The sequence below is a fragment of the Rhagoletis zephyria genome, unplaced genomic scaffold (genome assembly GCF_001687245.7).
Source record: "Rhagoletis zephyria isolate East Lansing unplaced genomic scaffold, Rhagoletis_zephyria_1.1 Rzeph_scaffold_00837, whole genome shotgun sequence".
In the NCBI taxonomy this organism is placed as follows: domain Eukaryota; kingdom Metazoa; phylum Arthropoda; class Insecta; order Diptera; family Tephritidae; genus Rhagoletis; species Rhagoletis zephyria.
Window position 1 is genome coordinate 118,879 of NW_016157921.1, and position 22,708 is coordinate 141,586.

General features: G+C 33.0%; 1 protein-coding gene across 1 annotated transcript in view; it reads left to right on the plus strand.

Moving 5' to 3' along the window:
- LOC108361756 (protein unc-13 homolog A-like) overlaps positions 1 to 19,545 on the plus strand; it is a 100,922-nt gene extending 81,377 nt beyond the window's left edge. The window contains exon 8 of the mRNA XM_017614493.1: positions 19,384 to 19,545. Coding sequence (XP_017469982.1) covers positions 19,384 to 19,529 — 146 coding nt within the window. The 3' untranslated portion in view covers positions 19,530 to 19,545. The remainder of the gene's footprint in view (positions 1 to 19,383) is intronic.
- The last annotated feature ends 3,163 nt before the right edge of the window (positions 19,546 to 22,708 follow it).

The window sequence follows — 22,708 nt, forward strand, 5'->3', positions numbered from 1 at the left end:
TCAGACTGCCCTGCTCATGATGCCACTGTAGTATACATAATGCGGCATAAGCTTATACCTATAATTTGCAAGGTTCGTTCCAGAGTAAAAAAGGGTATACAATGAACCAAACAAAAGTTTTACATTAAAGGTAGCCATCTTCAAAATCAAAAATCTTAAGTTAAGCTATTTAGACAAAACCAAAAATTATTTAAACAGAGGTACTTCCTTTCTATATCAACAGTAAAGATTTATTTCAAATAGCTTAGTTTAGCTCGGAAGCTTAAGCAACGTTAAGAAACTCATTTTTGAAACCAAAAACAACTTGTACACTAAATTCAAAACGATTAACGGGTCAAAACCAGCGTTGCCGCGTTGATAATTGTTAATCAAAATTGATAAATTTTTTCTTTCATTATAAAATTTGATAATTTGTTTTTCAATTTGGTAACTTTTTCGATTCGGTCCTCCATGTTTGTTCATGACCTCTCGCATAGGTCAATACAGATCCGTTCTGATTCCACATTAGGAAGTAGCCCATGTGTTCTCATTTTAAAAGCTATGGCATTCAGTAAGGGACTTCACTTTGCTTATGTGCGAGTCTAAAACTTTCAAGACTGCCTTCAAACATTAATTTTTTGAGATATTTTCGACCACTTGTTGACATACGTATATTAACCAAATAATTTTCTTTATCCCAATCACGAAAATTAATTTGTTGAAATTTTTCATTAGAACATCGCCGGATTGTACAAATCTTTTGACTACAAAAAAATGTGCCATTTTTTATTTTGTACCAATAGGCCAATATAAAAATGTACTAATCTGTATAAATGTAACAATCGAGTGCCATTGCCTTAAAAATTTGTGCAATACTAAAGAAAATTCAACAAATTTTCGTAAAAATTTCGAGTTTTTTAATTAGATTCTGAGTATGCAGTTGTAGTAGAATAAAGAACAAGTTTCAAATGGCTAAAAACTACGATTGATTTTTTAGAATTTTAAAAAAGGCTCGAAATTTGTACGAAAGTTTGTTGAATTTTTTTTAGTATTGCACAAGTTTGGAAACTTGGATTTACACGGGATTTGTTAAAGAATTAACTATATATATAAAAAAAAACCAACATTAAATAACCTCCCCCCCCCCCCCCCCCCCCCCCCCCCCCCCCCCCCCCCCCCCCCCCCCCCCCCCCCCCCCCCCCCCCCCCCCCCCCNAATAAACAAAGCTCCGGCTAATATCTTGGGGTATATTCTCCCATATATTTTAAACATCACTTTTAAGGCCAGGATTTTTCAAGATTTGAAGCTCGCGTAATTTGGATTCCATGTAAGCCCACTACTATTCAGTACATAGTAACAAAATATAAAAAGAAAGGAAATTTAGAAATAACAGGAGGAAGTGGAAGACCAAAGAAAATATATTCATCAGAGGTAGAGAGAAGCTTTGCTCGATATATCAAGAAAGGTCCAAAACAATCCACAGTAGATATTGCAAAATAGCTGTCCACGCACAGACTGTGAAGAATTGTCTGCATTCGTTGGATTTCCGAGCATACACACCGCGCAATAAACCCTCCCTATCAGAAAACAAAATTCATCAAGCTATTGCAATTCAAGAATTAGTATGTTAATCAATCTACTGACTTCCGGGGTCGGGCTATTTTCACGGATGAATTCCAATTTAACCTGTTGGATCTGTTGGGCGTTAAGAAAGTGGGGATCTAAATAGCAATATTTTAAACAAAACGGTAAAACATGCTGGTGGCCGTGTCATGGTATGGGGGGCGATACACTTTCAGAGGCATTCGCTTTAAAATAACGCAAAATATTAAATAAAGCCAAAAAGTATAGACTGTGCAACAATAATCAAAGTGCCATAAAAACCTAGCCTTAATAATATGAATGTTTCCCTCTACCTTTCAGCTTACCAACTGGGCTTGTAGAGTACAACAGATAAAAAGTTGATCCGATATGCTTTCACCAATTTACATAAGTATTTATTTCTAGTTCCTGCACAAGTCATTGGTGGTAGCTCCAATGTGCTGAAACAAATTCACACTTTCGGGGTTTTTCGAACATCAAACTCGAAATACGCCACAGCATGAAAAATATCGACGTATTCTTTTTTTATTGAAAGTGTTTATAAAAAGCTTTAAAATACTTACATTCTCCGTTTTTCCATTACAGCGGAATGTATTAAATACAGGTCTTTAAAAATACGAAATACTCACTTTAAACTAATTTAGTTGAGAGTCCAATGTAATGCATAATATCGGCACATTTGATTGCAAGAGTTTGTAAAAATGGATTAACAACCTGTCTTTTAGACAAAAAATAAAAGCACCCGCTTATTGTTATGGTAAACTCGAATTCACAATTTTTTGCTTCCTTCTTGACTATCCTATGACTTGACAAACATGTTATCCTTTCCATACGCGAATTTCTCCCTGGCTATGCAAAGGACTTGGGCTTTCAGTTTATTTTGCAGCATTTACTCAAGTAAAACTTTTCCAAATTGTTACAAAATGTCAGTGGAAGTTATAATTTCACTGCAAAAATATCTGCTGAAATAAAAATCGCAGACAAAAGCTCCCTTTTGCCAATTTTAATTGTGCAAAGTTCTTTTGACAGAAAGGCTGATGAATAAGTATGTATGAAAATCATTTTTCTCGCGTTTCTCCACCAGGCGTAGCAATCCAATTATCGGGCAGCGAATTTTTTTAAGTTAGTTTGTTTCTTTAATTAATTTTTTTTTTTTTAGATTTTCTTTAGATTTTAAGATTTTATTGTTAAAAAAATTTTCCTTTTTAAATATAGTTCAACGTGTTAGAGTGTTTCTTTTGTTGATACGTTTAGAAAAGCTATTGCTAAACGACAAACAGAATAACTCTAAGACTTCCTCGCTAAGAGATCATTCATTTAGTTTCCCGAAAGACAGAAAGGAGCTTTCAAGATAGTTGGCAGAATTGACAAGTGTCTTACGAAATACTTTTGTCTTGCAAGACTGTGATGAGTTGAAGAACAATTGCCAGAATTGCCCTGATAGTCTCCTCAGAACTCAGTGTACGTATCAGTGTACATATTAAAACCGAAAAGTTACTCGAATAGGCTTATTTACATACGTACATACCTATAAAGATTTACTTTTTATTTGTATAGAGAAAGTTGCCACTAATGCTTGTACACTTAAAAGCCTTAATTGTATTATTGAAATCGAATTCGATTATAGAAAAAGGAAAAATAATTACACCGTGCTACAAAAAACACGAAAAAAACTTAATGTAGGCTGTGTGGGTAGGGTCAAGTGCATAATAAAAATAGGTGTATTTTTCTTCCCGAACTCTCGATTTTTCAATAAAAGAAGATATTTTCTTTCTTAATTCATTTATCTATTATAATTATAATTTTTCATCCGATTGTAAAAATGAAATATGTTTTTAAAAGAGGATTTATAGACATTTAAAGTGTCGTATTGTTGTATGTCGTAAACTTTAAAAGCTTAAATAAATATTTAGAGAACTTAAAACCACAACCAACTATTTTTTAACACTGCGAAAATTCATAATATCACTTTGAGGGTACTTTGTGAACCCTCTTAATATATTTTTTAGGTGTTTAAAATGTACGACATACAACAATACGACACCTATGACGCCGTTGTGAATACCCCAAATGTGTTGTTGGACTTATGACCTTATTCCTTAAAAACAAATTAGATTTAAAAAGCTTTATTAAGTGCCATTTTCATAAAAATTTTAGATTTATAAAGCATTTAAAGTCTTCTTAATTTTTAATGAATTGGGAGACTAGATTTTTTGTAATTTTCGTCGGGTAAAGTTGAAAAAATCTCTATTTTTCTTATTTTTCAACTTTGAACATCTATGAAAGTAGCTAAACATGGCACACTGTCCTAAAAGTACATTAACAATCGAGCAAACAAATAGTTGAGCAATTTTTTCTTAAATGCGGTGACAAAAACATAAATAGAAACGCATAATTTTAGCAGGATTTGTCTATATTTCTTTTGTTTGTTTTTTCCCATTATATTTTTTATAAAAGTACAGGTCGTTAATAGATCAGTGCGTCAATTCGTGTTTTCTATATAAAATGGAGAGTTCAGGAACTATAAGAAACATATTTTTATGTCACACTGGAGCCTCGACATTGAGGTATTTTCGTGTGTAATCCCTGTTTTTTTTTTGTAACACTGTCAAGCTGCAATATCAAAATTCACTACAGGCTTGAAAAAAATGATACATGCATACATATGTACATATGTTCTAAATGTGGAATGGATGTGTGTTTATGAAAATGATATATGTACGTATATAAATATATTGTATGGCCTAATGTTCTACTTTAACTACATATGCATATATCTGATATTTTATCAACTTTTTTATCAAAGAGTCTAAGCAACACTAACATACCAATCACATACCGATCATATGCAAAATGCAATAACTCATAATTACTAGTTCATATACTGCAATATCAGCACATACACCTACAAGTAACGTTTTACGATGCATGCAAAAAAGTGCACTACTTAAAACAATATTTATTTGTTTATGTAAAATCATCACAAGAACAAGGTGTTTAGCTGAGGGAGAGCGGGAGACCAGGTTTAGAGTTGTGTGTTAGAGGAGTAGAGGAGATAGGGATTACCTTTGTCAATGAACCCACATAGTCACCCACGGACTTCATATGCCTGATATGAGAGACAGAGAGAGAGAGAGAGAGAGAGATACGGGCAGGCCGGTGAAGCGGTAGCTCAAGATGTGACCCTTTTCCCATGTAAAATTTGGGGAATCCATTGGAGGAGTCAAGCTCTAGCTGCCGCGGGCTGCTGTGCAATTAGCTGAGATTTATTCCGGGATGAATTTATGCAGAGCCCCGGTGTGGCGTGTAAGCCGTAGCTTACTACCATGTCAAAAATTACTCCGGGAGTGGAGTGGAAGCGATGCTTAAAGCACCGTGTGATAGCCAAGCTGGGTAAGCGTTTACCGTGGCTGGAAATGTCAGCGACTTATCACTTCGCTATGTTCAGCAAGGAGAGATTTGAGAATTGCATAAACAATGCACATCGAATTAAAGCTTGAAACACATTGGGAACGACGCCCTACGGACCACAGCTGTCAAATTATTTTAACACGTACACTTATGTAGATAATTATTTTGGCGACGACACGGCAGCACCGCGACTAGCCAAAAATGTAGCTGTGGGCAGATTAGATCCATTTCTATTTTTCTAGCGAAAGATTAGATTTATCCTCTTCTTTTATGTCAAACTCAAACAAATTCATGATGTCGCTGTCGCATTCAAAAAAATTCACGTCGCCGTCCACACAGCATTTAGATTATGTAGATAAAACCTTAATGTCGTGTCGTGTGGTGATGTCGTTCTCGATGTGTTCATAGCTTAAGAACGAGTGCGTCTCTTTTAAACACAAATAAGTGCGTTTGTTCGCTGCACTTGGCTTATCCGCGAAATGCAATACAAGTGCATGTGTGTGTTCGCTGCTCTTTGTTTATGCGGGAAATGCATAAATCGCTTAAACAAAAGGTCTTAGAGGCACGGTGCACATTAGAGCGATACGAAAGCGACATCGTGTACGTGGGAATTGGTAGGAAGCGATGAAACCTGTGCACACTTGCACGACAGCGACACTGCAGCGACATAATATCGCTTGTGTATCGGCCGTGCGGCATAATATCACATGCGTATCGGCCGTGCGACATGGTTTGCAATCACACGGCATATGTACGGTGACCATCCGTCCTGTATTATAGTGGACAGTCCTGTCCAATTGTCCTGGAAATTTATTTATTTTATACGGGACGCCAAATGTTCTGTATTTCTTTTAATGTCCTGTATTTGTCCCGTATTCGGTGTTCCGTATTTCCACGCTTGACAGCTCCTTAAAATGGCGTGCCTTTGAACCAGTTTTAAGTGATGTTGGTATATGATCGTAATTTTCTCCATAAACAGTTATTATTTTCTAATATGAATGTCTGTGCTTCGAATTGAGGAACACATACCGTGACCAAAATATAAATTAGGATTCAGCATCTTAGCCAGGTTTGGATATTTTGCTTTTGTATATTTAACGTTTATTATTTTTTATGAAAGTAAAGCTCTTTTCCCAACAAGAACATATAAATCCAAATTTCCGACTTTTTGCAAAAACTATGAAAATGAATTCTGCAAAGTTTCCTCAAAATCAGATCCTTAAGAAAAAATTTGATTTGCAGTTTTGTAGCTCATTAAAATATAGTATAACAAAGTGCAACGCGCTACTTCCTTTGTTTGAAAAAAATGCGTAACACTTTCAAGAAAAAAATATACCAAAAATTAACGGTAAGTCACTTTAAACTTGCACTTTAAAAATAATAGATTGGCGCTTACACAATTAGGGGATTCACAAGACGTGTTAACCGTCGTAAAATCTTAAGGTTAACATCTTTTTTAATCAAAATGGTTTTAGGGGATTTCTAACTAAACCGAAATTCTTTTAAACTGATAAAGAATATATAATTAGCCAACCCCCCAACCATTTTAACCGCTATTTTACATAAACAAGTGTTAAGCTTAAGATTTTACGACGGTTAACACGTCTTGTGAATCCCCTAAATATGTTAGCGTTAGGCCGAGCTTCTACCCCAATTTCTGGCGTACGCTTTGATGTTGTAACACAAAGGGGAGGAACCTACAGTTTTACGCCATTTTCGAACGGCGATTGTATTTTTATGAGAAGCTGGTTTTCATGTCAGAAATACACTCGGAGGTTTGCCATTGCCGGACGAGGGGCGACCGCTATTAGAACAAAAACTTGTCTGTTTATTTTTTGATGTTGATCGGAAACAGGCTTGACCCCAGGGTCTGCGGAATGGTAGCACCACTGATTGCACTTGCATTTTATTATACTAAAATTTAACGAATTTTTTGTAACAAATTTTGCGGGATGAATATCTCAAGAAAAATATCCTACAAATTTGTAATGTTACTATAAGGATGCTGTTTTTGGGTGAATACATCTAGGATCATTGAAGAAGCTTTTAAGATCTCTTAGCTTAGAACCGTAAGCATATGGTATCGCGTATCGTATCGCTCTAATGTGCGCTGCGTCGATGTGCAGGGAAAACAGCTTTAAAATGATGATAGGCATTAATTTGCTCAATCTTCAAGCTCTATTTATAGGGTATGGCAAAAACCTAACCGTTATGATTATAGTTTCTAGATTGCACACTATTTTGTCAGAATTATGTGAACTGTGCCTCGTAACCGCGCAAACCTCGTAAATAAACCTCTTTTCGATACAAAATTAAGTAAGTTTTCGAGGTTTATGTAGTTACAAGGCATTTATGCGTTTAGATCAGTTGTTCTATTCTTATTTAACTCCTTAAAGGCAAATGTATGTATGTACAGTGGTGGTTAGTCGGCAGTTCAGGACTAACTTTGTAATTTTATTACCAGGGAATGGAATTTGTTCAACTATAGAGATTAAGGTTTTTTGAGTTAAAAACTCGAGCGAAGAGAACGCTTAATAAAAGAGTCACTCATATGTAAATAGTTTATAAATACATTTCTTTCGCTGAACTTGTACACAAACTTTTTTAATATGTTGTTTTCTATTTTTTCAACTTATATTTATATACAATACATACACACTATATTTTCATGTAGTTAGGTAGATGGATTTTTGAATGTTTTTTGTTTAAATTTTCGCTGAACATTTTACGTTTATTTCCATGCATTGTCAACTGTTAAGTATGTGCTGATATGCAGTTTAAATGTACTTAAGGTTTTCTACAGATGTATTGTTGTAACAATGTTGAATTGGCTGTTATCACTATTTGTTTTATACCTGCATACATACATATATGTCGCATATATTATAAGAATTGGAAAACGTAAAACCTATTGGAGCCTATGTTATTAAGTTTTCGTAACATTTGTTTACTTTTAAGAACTTAACAAAACTAGAAACAAAAAACACCATTTTGTTAAGTTCCGCTAAATTTATTTTTCTCTCTCTGTATAATTTCGCGCTACAAAATTCCAAAACTATCAATGATTTTTACAGCAATAAAAGGAAACTTTATTAAGTTGAAACTGATGAAAAGCATTCCCCAACAGAATGCTCCCGTTTTTTCTCTTCTTCTTTCTTCCTTGAAATCCTAAACTTTTAAGAAATGAACAGAAACGTAGAAAATGCACTAATAAATTATACGTGGCTCACTTCGTTTCTTATCAAATCGAATTTAACGCCCAAAATGTCATTTTAGATATTCATTTTATTTATATGTATTTATTAATGCTAAGTTAGAGTATTTGATACAACACAAATATTTATTTAAGAAATGCATGTACGGCCGATTTTTTGGTTGATTTTTTTTTCCAAAGCTATTATCCGTCATTCATATTTACTTAGAAAAAAACTTGTTTTGTTTTTTTATTAAAGAAATTAAGGGACATTCTACTCGAAAGTAAATTTTTAATTTTTTGGAAGCAAAAATAATTAGCAACGTATGTAGGGAGCTTATTAGGCTAGCCTGTTTTAAAAGAATACTTCAAAAATAGGTGCTGATCATAAAACATTGCTACTTAGTAAATCTCCAAATAAGCTCAATTTAAGGGTTGGTTTAGTAGCTTTCAATTCCATCTTGACCCGTGTGTAGAAACTAGTTTTTATACACAATCTAGCTACACCACGGTTTGCTCAAACCATATGCATGTATTTATAAGGGAAGGTGATGGTAGTTATCTATTGTATGATATCGTTAACTTAGAGTGAAAAGTTGCTAGGTCCATTTTTTGTGAAAACTCATATGTATTTTGATAACGGAAGCAAGAGATATTAAAAATGTATCGCTTTCAAAAGAATTAAGGTACTTGTTTTATTTCGTCCCGTTTATATTCAGTGAAATCTAAATCCAAAAAATGCACAGAAAATTCCAAAATAATACGATTTTTTTTTAAATTAATATCGAATTCTTTGTATTCATATTGAATCTTGTTTTGTTTTAAACATGCAAAATTGTGTGTTCAAAGTTTAACAAAATACTTGAAGAATACGGTTAAACGAAATTTGTTTCCTCTCCTGTAAAATGTTTAAAAATGGATTTTCCACTCACTAAGCTAACGATATGTGTCGGTGCGTATGTCTGAATGTATAGTATATTGGCCTTATTCAAAAAAATTAAGTAGGTTTAAAGAGCTTTATAAATTGACGTTTACGTACATTTTTTATTTATGGTGATTTCGTTTATACCAAAAAAACGCCTTTTGAGTGCCACTTTCTCTTTTAGTGTTCGATACCAAATTGAAAGCAAAGGGTTAGAAAATTTTGTGTTCGTTTGTTAAAATGTCACACTCTTGTAAGACAAAAAAATGCACATCCTCTGCCCTTTGAAGCTTTGTCAGAGAAGATGGTTGCCCTCAAAATCAGATGGTTGTTTAAAACGACAATATTATAAAATACATGAGCTAGACAACGACAAGAAGGCAAAGGCATGCCCTTTGACAGTATTGAGTGTAACATTGAATACATTTTGCACTGGGGAAGGGCGACATTTTTTCGGAAGAAACGAAATCAACATTCGTAAACCTTTTTTAAAGCTACTTTACTTTTTATGCTTTTTATGAATAAGGCTATTAAATAGTGTGTATGTCATTGTCAATGTGCCAGACAATGGTGTACTCAAGTATGTGTGTGTATAAATTGGTGTAAATTTGTGAATTTTGGTACAATTAATCAGATTTATACCAAAATTTTTAAATTTACACCAACTTATACACCAGTGTGCTACTTGAGTTACAAATTTCCAATACTCTCAGACAACTCTTTTACTTAGTTTTATTAATTTTTCTTTCACTAACATACTTTATGGATCATATTTTTCCACCTTCGATCAATGAACATACGAACATAATAATAATAATTTTATACACCACGACCAATCAGCTGCGTAGTATTGGACGTTTCACTAGCGTGTTGCCACTTTTCTGGCGTCACTCATTACCAGGGCCGAAAAGTTTAAGCTTTTCCTTGAAATTGCTTTATTTGCTTATTCAGGGTTTCCAAGCTTAATTTTAACAATCATGCTTGTTTTGCTTATTTCAATGTATAAAGCTAAGTACAGACCTTTTAAGTAAATGGTCAAGAAAGAAAGTGCTATTATTTCGTGTGTGTGAATAGTAGTGTCCAAGGAGTTTTGACATCTGATAGTCTACAGCCTGCTGTCTCACTTTTTCCTTACGAAATAATGGAACGGCCATATATTTCTGTTGAAAACAATGATGCCTTCTTGTACTCTTCAAGAAAATTTCTTCTTTCTTTTCTTTTCTTAAGAACTTCGTACTGCTTAAGAAAATTTGGCTCAATAATTTTTTCTTGGCCATTTCTTGGGCTTTTTTTTATTCGTCGAACTAAAGAAATATTTACAAATAATAACATGAAAACAGATTTAGTTTGTATTAACCCGTAACTTCAATTGCATTTCTGCTTGGATACAAAAATATAAAACCAATGGTTCGTCTCTACGGAAAGGCAATGGTGTTTTTGAAGAGATTTATATAATTTATCTTAAATGGAGAATAACGAATATTTAAAAAAATTTTAACGACCAACGCAGATTTTCATTATTTGAGAATATCAGCAAGACTTGTATGACCATTAGAAGTTTTCATTCCTTGAAATAAACTGAATAGAAAACAAAACATAAAACTGCGATTAATTTTGTTTTTTTTTTGTTTTGCGAGCATTTTTTCAAGCATATTTACCAATCTTTTAGTGCTTATCTAATCGCTTAAAATGGATTTTTTCGAGCTTATTTTCTTCGGCCCTGCTCATTACAGAGTATACTTGTTTATGATTTTACGCACTGAAAGCATCCAAAACAATGTTTTTTTATTCAAGTTATTCAGCCAAAAGTCATAGCTGACCCTTAAATTATTCTACGTAAGAAAAAAACATTTTGCTAAATGAAAAACAATGTACGGAAAAATCATAGCGTTCTATCAATCTAGGCCAGGGCTGGCGAACCTCAGGCACGCGTGCCATTGATGGCACGCAATAATTTGAGCACAGTATTAATTGAGAACTCAGTTCTTCAATTAACATTAGTAATATTTACTACCAAATCAACACAATTTCTTTTTTTTTCATTTAAATTTGAGATCAAAGCAAGATCTACTCACACACAAGACAACAGGTTAGAAGAGCCAAAAATACAGACACACAAGACATTCGATCCTTGAGTTCCATTGCATTGTTCATCAATAAGCTTAGTGCGCAAAGCATGGCTTCGCCTTCCTTGGTGATATAATGGGCGTAGTTCTCAAAAATATTGGACCTCACATCTTCGCAGGCAGTAAATAAACGAAGGTTTAAGGCTTATACGTGGCTTGCAAAATTGGTGGTTTTTACGGATATGTGCAAGCATTTGAATGATTTGAACGTAAAGTTTCAAGGCTCTAATAAAACTATAATTATAATGCATAGATCTCATTCGCCCTTTTTAGGCTAAACTTAAAGTTAGTTTTTAAGATTTTGAGTCGACTCTAAATTTAGTAGCAGCTTTTTTGGCAGATATTAAATTGATAATTCATTACATGAAAAAGCTGAAACTAACTTTAGTGTCGTCTTTATTTTGACTATGAATATGCCCCATCGTTTCCAAAAATTACAAAAGTTTGCCAAACTTAACAAGTCTAAATTAGATTTGGATCTAGATAAAAAAACCAGGCGGATCAAGAGTCGCTGAATAGTTTTCTTTGGTAATAAATTCTCTCATCGACGAATTTTCATCAACGTTTTCTGAATTCAAGGAGTTATCGGAAACACTCAAATTTACTTATTATGTATCCTGATGTGACTTGACTTGATAAATTGCACTCGTATAAATTTGATTGATTGGAAATCGAAGATTTTGAAATGCAGCTGATTGAGTTTCAGTGTAATTCAATATGGTCTAAAAACTTAGTCGAAAGAAAGAAAGAGTTGGAATCAATCGAATCAGAAAGACCATCGGGCAATATGGGCAAACACGCTAATACTAAAACTTTGGAAACTTGCAATTCAATTCTACACATATTAGCCGTCTGCAGAAGCTGGCCCCTGCGCACAAAGTAAACAGAGGCATTTAAGAGACGCTTAATTGTTTTTTTTTTCTTAGTTTTTTCACGATTTATTGGAGTGCTTTGAGGACGCTCGCGCTCTTTCTAGCTTCCTAACCAGCGTTACCGTTTTGCTTAAATTTAAGCAACATTGATCAAGTTTTTCCTGCCTGTTAAAATGTTAAGAAGAGCTACTATTTCAAAAAATTTTTCAAATTTATGTTTAGGGAGACTGTCATCCAGATGTACTTCTGCCATGAAATCGCTTCTCATTAAAACCATTTGCCGTTCGGAGGCGACCTAGAACTTTAGGTCCCTTCATTTGCGTGACAAGATCAACACGCACATTATGGATATCATGATACCAAACTCGTTTTTTGCATGCATTCAAAAAACTAGCGAAAGGGCAGATAACTATTATAGGAGTATGTGTTGAAAGCCTGAAATAATGTGTAATAGTTTTCAAATTTAGCAACTGTTAGGCCCGATTTCAGATAGCCTACTTAAGTAGAGATTATTGATTAACTTCCACTATTCATTTTCAGATCATACATTTAATATGCAACACTGTTTTTATATCAAACAACCAATATTGATTGGTAGGTCGTTTAATCAATCCCACCAAATCCCACCAAAAAACAATCAGCTGTTCAGCAGAAAATGTAAACAAACAAGCAAATGCAACAATAATTTCAAGGAACAAGCAGCAGTACTGCCAATTTAAACAAACTTGATCTGAAACCCAACGAAAGCTAAATGGCATTTAAACAACAATCCACAATTAAACTTAAGTGCCGTTTAAATATTCATTTGAAATTGGCCCTTAGAGGACTATAAAATCCTTACCTTTGACGTCAAAACTCAGCCTTAAAGCTTAAACAGACGGCAGCGTTGATCCGGATTAACTCGAACTTAATCCGGATCAACTGCAGTTAATTCCCGAGTTGATCCGGATCAACGCTGCCGTCTGTTTATGCTTTTATAGAGCCTTACTTACTTACTTACTTACTTTTTATTTCTATAACCAATCTACCAAGCTCAGGAAGAAACAAACAGTAACACCAAGCATTTTTCGTTTTATTAAGACCCGTTAAATAAGTTGCTTAATTTTAGCGGTATTTGTTAAACTTTTTGAAAGATTTTGTTAAACTTTATTTTTCGGGGGCGGCAACACTGTTCCTAACTCCCCGCGGGGTAAGTAAATTAGTCACGGCCAGAACATCAGCTTGTACACACCCGTGTCGCCGCACCTGAAAAATAAAGTATACCAAAATAGTTAAAAAAATTTAATAAATCCCGTTAAAATTAAGCAAGTTATTTAGCAGGTCTCAATAAAACGAAAATGCTTGGAGTTACTGCTTGTTTATTCCCAAGCTTGGTAAATTAGTTATAGTAATAAAAAGTAAGCAAGTAAGTAATGTAAGGGCAATCTAAGGCTAAATTTTGTGGTCAAAAGTAAGGATTTTATAATCTAACAGCTGCTTAATTTGACAACTATTACTATTTCAGTCTTTCAATATATGTATACTGCTATAATAATCAGCTGCCCTTTCGCTAGTTTTTTGAATGCATGCATACAACGAGTTTGGTATCATGTTATCCATAATGTGAGTGTTGATCTTGTCACGCAAAATAAAGGGACTTAAAGTTCTAGGTTGCCTCTGAACGGCAAATGGTTTTTAAGAGAAACGATTTAATGACAGAAGTACACTCGGAGGTTTGAAAATGCGGCGACCGCGGATCGGGAGTTGCGTAGAGCAACAATTCCTGGAACTTTATACGGGATCTGGTTGGCAGTCCTTTTTGACTATTTAAATACAAAAATTTTAACAGGTAGAAAAAAAGTATTCAATTTTGTTTATATTTAAGTCAACACTGGTACCCATGTGTCGCTACTCTCTTAAGTACTGACCCCATGCGACCACTTACGTAGCATTTTTTGGCGGGGGTAAGTTTTTATTTTTGTATATAAGTTTGAAGTCAAAGTTATGCTTTTCTTTCTTAAATTTAACTATAATAAAGAGCTTTAATATTTATGACAATACACATTTCGTTTTATTTATTTAGTCGTCACATGTGTCGCTACTCTCTTGAGTGCTGATCTCATGCGACCACTAACTTAAAATTTTTTGACGGACGTAAGTTTTTAATTTTTTTTATGTTTGAAGTAGAACGTATGTTTTTTTAAGTTAACGATAGTAGAGTACTTAAATGTTTTTGATAATACACACTTCCTTTTTTTATTTGTAACACTCTTTTTTCAACACTTTTATTGGGGTCACTCGGAACCCCATGCGACTAATTGTGTGATTTTATTTATGCGCCTAATTAAGGGTTAAGTGTCAACTACTGTCTCCAAGAACGAGCACGTCATGGCTGCATTAAATGTTTCTTTGGAAATAATGGCACGTGTATGTATAAAGCTTCGCTGGCCCTGATCTAGAGTATTCAATAAGAGACCGTGTGATAGGCCCATTCATAATATAATCTAAAACACCAACAATTGATCGTAGAGGAAAGTAAATCCGTACATTATTATTCTACTTTGAAGTGTATGCATTCCGATTAACCAGCGTCTTTAAAGATAAGCTGAATCAAAAAGTTTGAAAATGTGACCATTTCAAGAAAAAAGGGGGAAAATGTCGAGCACGGAAGGCCTATCGCTTTAAAAACTCCGAAAAAGGGCTTCAAAAATACATCTTTTTTTAAATTATCCGACTAGGTCGTTCTGACACAATCTGAAAATTATTATTTGTTTACAAAACACCAGCTGTTCTTTTCTTTTAAGTAAAATGTTTCTGATTCAACTTACATACGCAAATTTGCCAAGTTTACTTACATACATTTAACATATTGACATGTTTACCATTAGCATTTTCGCAGTAACTTAATTCCTTCCTTTTTATTTGCGTGTTCTCTAGCACTATATAGAAAGCTATAATGCCCTTAGCTTACATACATACATGCATATTTGAAAGTTAGTAAATAAATAGTAAATAAAGCAAAATTTCTACATATGTACATGCGAGCGATTTTAAAGTGCTGGGCAATCGAACTGAAGTTATTATCATACTAAATAATTTATTAACGTATTTTTTCTTGCATTTATTTTTTGTTTAGTTTTTTACCTATTGTAAATATCATTGGTCACTTTTCATTAAGGCTGTATATATTTCTTTACACTGTGAATTAATTTTGCCTACTACTAACACATTACAATACAATTATCTGAGCAACACAATAAGTCAAGAAATACATAACGCTTGCTTGCTGTAAGAGTGCCATGAAATTAAAAATAAAATTAATCAAGCATAACCAAAAAAGTCAAGGAAAAATTCGTTAATAACGGCGGCTTTGTTCACAAATAATGTGTATTGTTAAATAAATAAGTATAAATAATAATTGAAGGAATTTACTTCTTATATTGGAAAGTGTGAGCATTTTCTCTTGTTGTTGTTGCTATATAATAAATATATATTTTCTATTTTTGCACAACAAGATATGAGCTAATAATGAAAATGTAATTATGAAATTCTTGCAGCAAAGTGATAACTATAAGTATATGCATATAAGCATGTACATACATATGTACATATTTACATGCAAATGGTCGCATTCCAGTAAATTCCACTGCGAAGATTCGCGGTTAAATATCTGAGCAAAGATTTGGGTCAAAGGATTTTCGCTTAACCTGAGTGGTTTTTGCGCCATTCATTCAAGTGATATGTATGCAAATTATCACTGGAATGGACTAATATGTATGTGCAACTTAATTATTTAGAGTCTAATAATAACAAACTATTTTACTTATTAGCACGATTTTTTTATATTTCACATATTTTTCCGCTATATATTATAAATACATATGTATATAGTATTGTATAAATACCATACCCGCGGGAAAATCTACAAATTCAGTATAAGTACTGTGTAAGTGTACATAGTGAATGCGAACAAGGGAATCTTTAAGCCTAAAGCAATTAAATTTTATGCAAACTTGCGCATGAATGTTAATCGCATTCTTCAAAAAATAAAAACAAAATAATACATATTTCTAACTAAAACTCGGTAAAACACAGCGAATAACAAACTTTAGAAAATAATAGTTACAATACTGAAAAGTAACTGGTTTTCTTGCATTTACTACCGTAGCACGCCGGCATTCAGCATTCAATACTGGGCTCCTAAACGTTCAGTTTTAATTGTTCATATTTTCCCCGCTGGGTAGAAATATACACACATACATACATATATACATACACATGTACGTAGTGATTAGCTGATATATACGATTTTATTTTTTCTACGTTTTATAATTAGAAATTTGTTTGAGAGGGCCACAACTATATACTTATACTGAAACTTTTGTGAAAATATGCACAAGTTATTCATTCCAACACTACGTAAAGAGAAAATTTGAAATTTAAATGGCAAACACTTATTACAATTGCATTTTTAGTAAACATCTCTCAAAAATTAAATAAAAAACTAGCGCCTAAAATTTTAAGCTTTGCTTTTACTTAGTTATTCAGCTGGTTCTATTCAGAAATAATATCGATCGGCAGAAAACTTAAAAAAACAATTTTAGAAATTTGAAATCAAGGTTGAAAAATTAAGTTTACAAAAAAATTCGAAACTAAAAAAAAAATTAGAAGTACCTACATATGTATTTACTTTACTTCATTTGTCTAAAAATCACATAATAAACATGTAAATAAATTAGAGATGTAACGGCTAGTGACTTGGTCGGATACCAAATACCGAATATCCGACGAAAAACTGTCCGGACAGCCGGATACCTGATACCGGATATCCGCTACAACTATAAATAAATTATAAAGCTTGTTAAATAATTTAAATATATTTAGGACTGAAATTTTCAAAGTTAAAAGTAATTAAACTTTCGCTGTTCAATTTTCGGAATATAAAAAATAGTTATTCGTATATGTACATAGTTCACTTATTTTACTCTAAAAATCGAAACAAACATTTTATAGAAACATAAGAATTTTCATTTACAGCAGCTTTCTTGAATTTTATGAATTGAAAATTTAAAGTAAATTATTATATTTATATTTCTAATTAATTTTCCACTTTAGTTTTTCTACATCATTAAAAAATTAATCAAACATATGAAAAAATGTTTTGCTGTCTCACCGGTTACTTAAACGGACTGCCGTAAACGTTAAATGCAAATTAAATCGAAAATTTAAAACTAAAATAAAAACTATTATTAACCAAAATGGTTTTCGTCAATCTGGCCGTGACTTCCCCACAATTTCACCAAAATTAATAATATTTAAAATTTCATGGTTTTGAATTGCAATTGTACTAAGATTTGCTATGTTCGTGCATACACTTCTTTTAAACTAGTGAGCTATCCAGTACGCAAAACTCTAACGTTTTACTTATTTGTTAATATCCTTTTTGTTTTTTATTTAATATATGCGTAATTTAACTTAACTCCGAACTAAATCGAATCCTATTCATCATCTATAATACACAACTGCTTCCACTATAGTACAGTTGTTGTCAAAATAATAGTGGTGTGAAATGTAATATTCTTTCGAATGTTTTGGCACTAAATTCTTTCTTATTTCTTCCTTTTCTCACATATGTACATAATTATCTATAAATATTTCAGTATTCTATATTGTTACTGTGATTCCTACAAAACCCACAATACTATTATTTCGACCGCACCTGTACATCCCAACCACGATACCTCTTTCTAAAACTTTAAGCCACTTCAAACACCTTCAATCCACTGTAAACCACTTAGAAGCAAACTAATTGTTCCGACTTCTCGCATACGAACACGACGCGCATTCGACACCTCTACATTCGGTTATGCTTATATGTACATACCAGGGTTGTTGCGAATATTATTCCGAAATAAACATCTTTTCCGGATAATAAACAAACCGCTTATGCAAATTAAACAAGTTTGGTATCAAATGAAAGAGGACTTAAACAGCTTTAAAACTGAAATGTCTAAACGAGGAAAGCCACATACTGAAAAATATTTCAACAAAAAATGTTAATTTATTATCATAGAACAAACCTTGGGTCAGGTATATGCAACTCTTTAGTATTAAATTATAAAAAAATATAAATAGAGGTTGTTCGTTAATTCTGTTTAAAAGCTATTTCAGTCCTTTTTCATATGATACCAAATTTTTTTAATTTGGACGGGCCGTTTGTTTATTATCCGGAAAGGATTTTTATTTTGATATAACATTCGCAACAACCCTGGTACATACATATACATATGTACCCTCATTGCATGCGCTCCTTCTAAAAATGCATATATGTACATATCTATGTATGAATGTTTATACATAAACACTGTTCCATATCATCATCATACGCATACTACATACATATGTATGTATATATGTTTATAATGATGATTTGGAACAGTGTATACATATATGCCAGCAGAACTACTGCCATCATCAGCTCCATATATATACGCATCCATATGTATAAATTATATACTTCATATCATTTACCTTTCTTACCCACCCATAAACACACAAAAACCCTTTTGGTCTGATTATGCATACTTCGCATAACTTCGCATAAATTTCAAACTGCAATTTTGTAGGTACTTTGAATATAGTTTGTATGTACTCCCATTACCCCGTAATTAGCAGAACTTGTAAAAACTTAACGATCTGTTGAGTTTAGATTTTGCTTAACATTTTCTTAAGTGACATTTCATTTGCATTGGTACAAATGGTTGTGCGAAGTTATGCGAAGTATGCATAATCCTACCTTTACTCTATTTTACCCGCAAAATTCAAACTCATTACTTATATACATAAAAACTCTGTGGACTTTTGACAAAACAACTCTCTCGAGTGAGGTCATTTTCTCTTCAAAGCAGTAATTTATTGAGTTCTCGAATGATATTTTTATGCTTAGCTATTAATAGGAGTAGTTCAAGATGATATCTTAATCAAAGTTGAATAAAAATATAAAATTTTTAAAGGGAAGTTCCTTATAATTTACACTAAATTCCAACCTACAGAAAGCACAGAGGTTGTTTGGTCATAAGTCCACAGATATGTACATTCATTATTAATACTTGTATTCGTAGTCTTGCATTACGTTACATTGCATACATACGCACAAATCAATATATGTATGTACAACAAACAAAATTGCTTTTCGATATTTGATAATGAAACGAAAATGTGTATCCACAAGTAATAATTGCAAAAAAAATGTGAATGAAAATGATTTCAATTAAAAAACACGTATATGTAATTCTACAGTGATATGTGCTCAAGGCCTGATAGCGAAGGATAAAAGCGGTACCAGTGATCCCTATGTGACGGTGCAAGTTAGCAAGGTGAAAAAGCGTACACGTACAATGCCACAGGAGTTAAATCCTGTGTGGAACGAGAAGTTTCACTTGTGAGTACTTAATTGTCTGTCTGACTGTTTAACTGCCTGTATGCCGGTCTAATTGTTTGTATGTTACCGTATGCCTGCGTTTATTTATTCAATTCGTTTGTATCATAAATAAATAGATAATATTGCATTTACATTGAACCCAAATACGTCACTTGAGAGGGAAATATGAAATGCGAAGTCAAATCACGCATTTCCCTATACACAAGGCATATTAAATAAGGTAGAAGTGATAGTGACATTTCTCTCTTTTGAACACCGACTATAATGTCAAATGATGAATAACTGTTAACCCTTTTCAAGGTTGCATTTTCTATTTTTCATTAAAAATTCAATTGCGTGCTGCGAGATAGTTTTGAATTGTGTGAATTTTGTTGTTTTTACTTTGCAATTGATGGGAAATCAAAGCAAATGCAATTCGGGCAGTGTAAATACATTCAAATGCCTTATTTCAAAGCGCGTATTTGCGTTCAATGTAAATGTAATATAAAATCTTCTAACTAGCAAAGTATTAGACTGATGCACAAATGCCTTGGTTTCACCGGCGCAACAAGCGACCTATTGCATGTGACACTTACCATTTTTATACCAACACACATATCGCTACAATTTTGATATTTTTCAATAATTTTGAATTTTAAATACTTTTGTGAATATATGTACGTTTTTTAACATTGGGTTGTCAAATGCAAACTTTTAGGTCTTTCTTATTGTCTGAAGCAGAAAGCTTTCTGAAACTAAACCGGTAATGCCTCTAGTTCAATATACAGGCCAAGGTAGTTTTCATAAGCCAATATAATTGCGTAATGTAAAGCTATACATAAAAGTACACAAGTTCTTATACATACATTGAAAGTATGTATAATCTTTTTTAATTGCATAAACAATGAACATTATTTATTTTATTCGTTGTCAAAAAAACAAATATATTAATCTTTTTTTCAAAACGGTACAATGCATGTACATATACACATTGTCAGTGTTTAAACATCAAGATCAATTATACGCCATATATGCATATCAAGCACGCCTAGTTACTTAGTTATTTTATTTTCTCCATAAATTACCAACAATATGTACGTGTGTTTAGGAAGGAAAGAATCCTCATTTGACACATTGCACAGATATTAATTCATTTTCATTTGCACTGCATTTCATTGCCATTGCTTCTATTGCTCTCTCACACGATAGATGCTTGAAACGACAATGCTTAGAGAGAAACAGGTTATGCAATGGCATAAATTGCCTATTTCTCTCTGTGCTTTTGCAGTGCATAGTTGGTTGAAATCAAAACGTTGCATTGGTATGCTAAATGAGCAAATGACTTGAAACCAGCTGAAAGCCGAGTTGTGCACCAGTCTACTAAGTCTTTATTATTTTCTATAGTATATATGTATCTATAAGCTTTTTCCGTTTCATTTAGTCAAGTTTCTAACACTTATCAGTCACTTCTTGGGCCTATGTCACACACTATAAATCTAACGTTCTGTTTACTTATATCTAACACTCTTATTTACTTGTATGTACTACATACATACATATATCCGCACAAATTACCTACAATAAGTGAATGAGACATGCACCACAGCAAGAGAAAGTAAACTGCAAACGGCACATGTGCCCTTGAAATTCATCATAATACATTGGACTTCACAACATACTATATCAAATAAAACACCTCTTTGAGGTAAAATTTTCGAGTGACGAGAGCTGAACTAGAAACACAAAATTTATGATATCAATTTAGTGACGAAAGTTATACGCATTTTTTAACTGCCTTTGTAACGCAGGGAAAATCTTTTTTATTCATACGAATCGTTGCACAAGTTCTGTTATTCATTTTGTGTTTCTAGCAGTAGAGCGGAATTTCGCAACGTTCCGAATAATAAAAAAAGATTTTCCGTACGTTTCAAAGGCAGTTAAAAATGCGTATAATTTTCGTCACGCAATTGATATCATAAATTTTGTGTTCGTATTCAGCTTTCGTCACTCGAAAATTTTACCTCAAAGAAGTGTTTTATTTGATATCAATTATTTTGGGGTAGCAAATTTAAAATCGACAGAAATACAAACAATAATCTAAATGTTTTATTTTTCTCAAATAAATTGCTAAAAATATTAAAATCCAAATTATGTATTCAAAGCGATGAGTCCATTGAAACATATAATTTTTCGAATACGGAATAAAACGAAAAATAATGAGCATATCCTTTGTATTCGAAAAAAAAAAAAAAAAAAATATGAGATATGATAACAACTTATCAACTTGGTACTAACTTTGGATACAATAAACAACTGTATTCGTCTGATAGTCTCGTAGTTTATTTTTGTTAAGATTTCTACCGGGTGTGGTGGGCACACATGTGCTTTTTTTGAGAAGTTTTACTTCTATCACGTGTACGGTGTTGCACTCGTGCCATTAAACTAATGCTTTTTTCTCAAGTAGTTTTGCTCAATAAATTTTGGCAATTTATACATATGTATGTAAGTAGTAACGGCACATTGGGTGAATTAAATGCATTCATACATACATATTTATGTACAACTATAGGTAAATACCAGGTAGGTTAAGTGCGGGTGATAAACCCATGTCGCATAGTTAAATACTGTGTACATACCTGCAATTAAACTGGGGAAAAATGTTACAATTTCGGCATGTGACTGAAAAAACTCTAAAATACACACAAATGGTGGTTTCCAAGACATGTACGAAGTGATTAGCACAGCTGCTGTCAACTCGCGGGAAATTCCCCGATTTGCAAGGAATTTCGGTTTAAGTGGCAATCGGGGAATGGGCAATTTTTTCGGGGAACTGGGAATATTATTTTTATATCTTAAAGTAACCAAATTAGACGGATGTGTTAATTTTTAACCATTTGACCCTTTTTGGAGCGACATTTTTTCAATTTGAATCCCAATATCTCCACAACAAGAGTTTTCCCAGATATAAGCTGTATACCAGATGAAAGCTAAGGTTTCGGGCTAGATTTTTGGAAACCTAGAATAAAATTGACTGACCAGTTTTTGAGAAACTGCCGTATATTTTCAGCAGCCCGATTTTTAGTTTTCAGGCGATAACGTTATGATATGTTTATATTTTATAAACAAAAAAGATGGCGTTTGATAGCTTGTTTGAAGACCCTTCTACTGATATCCGCGTCAATGACATGGAGTGAGTAGTGCGGC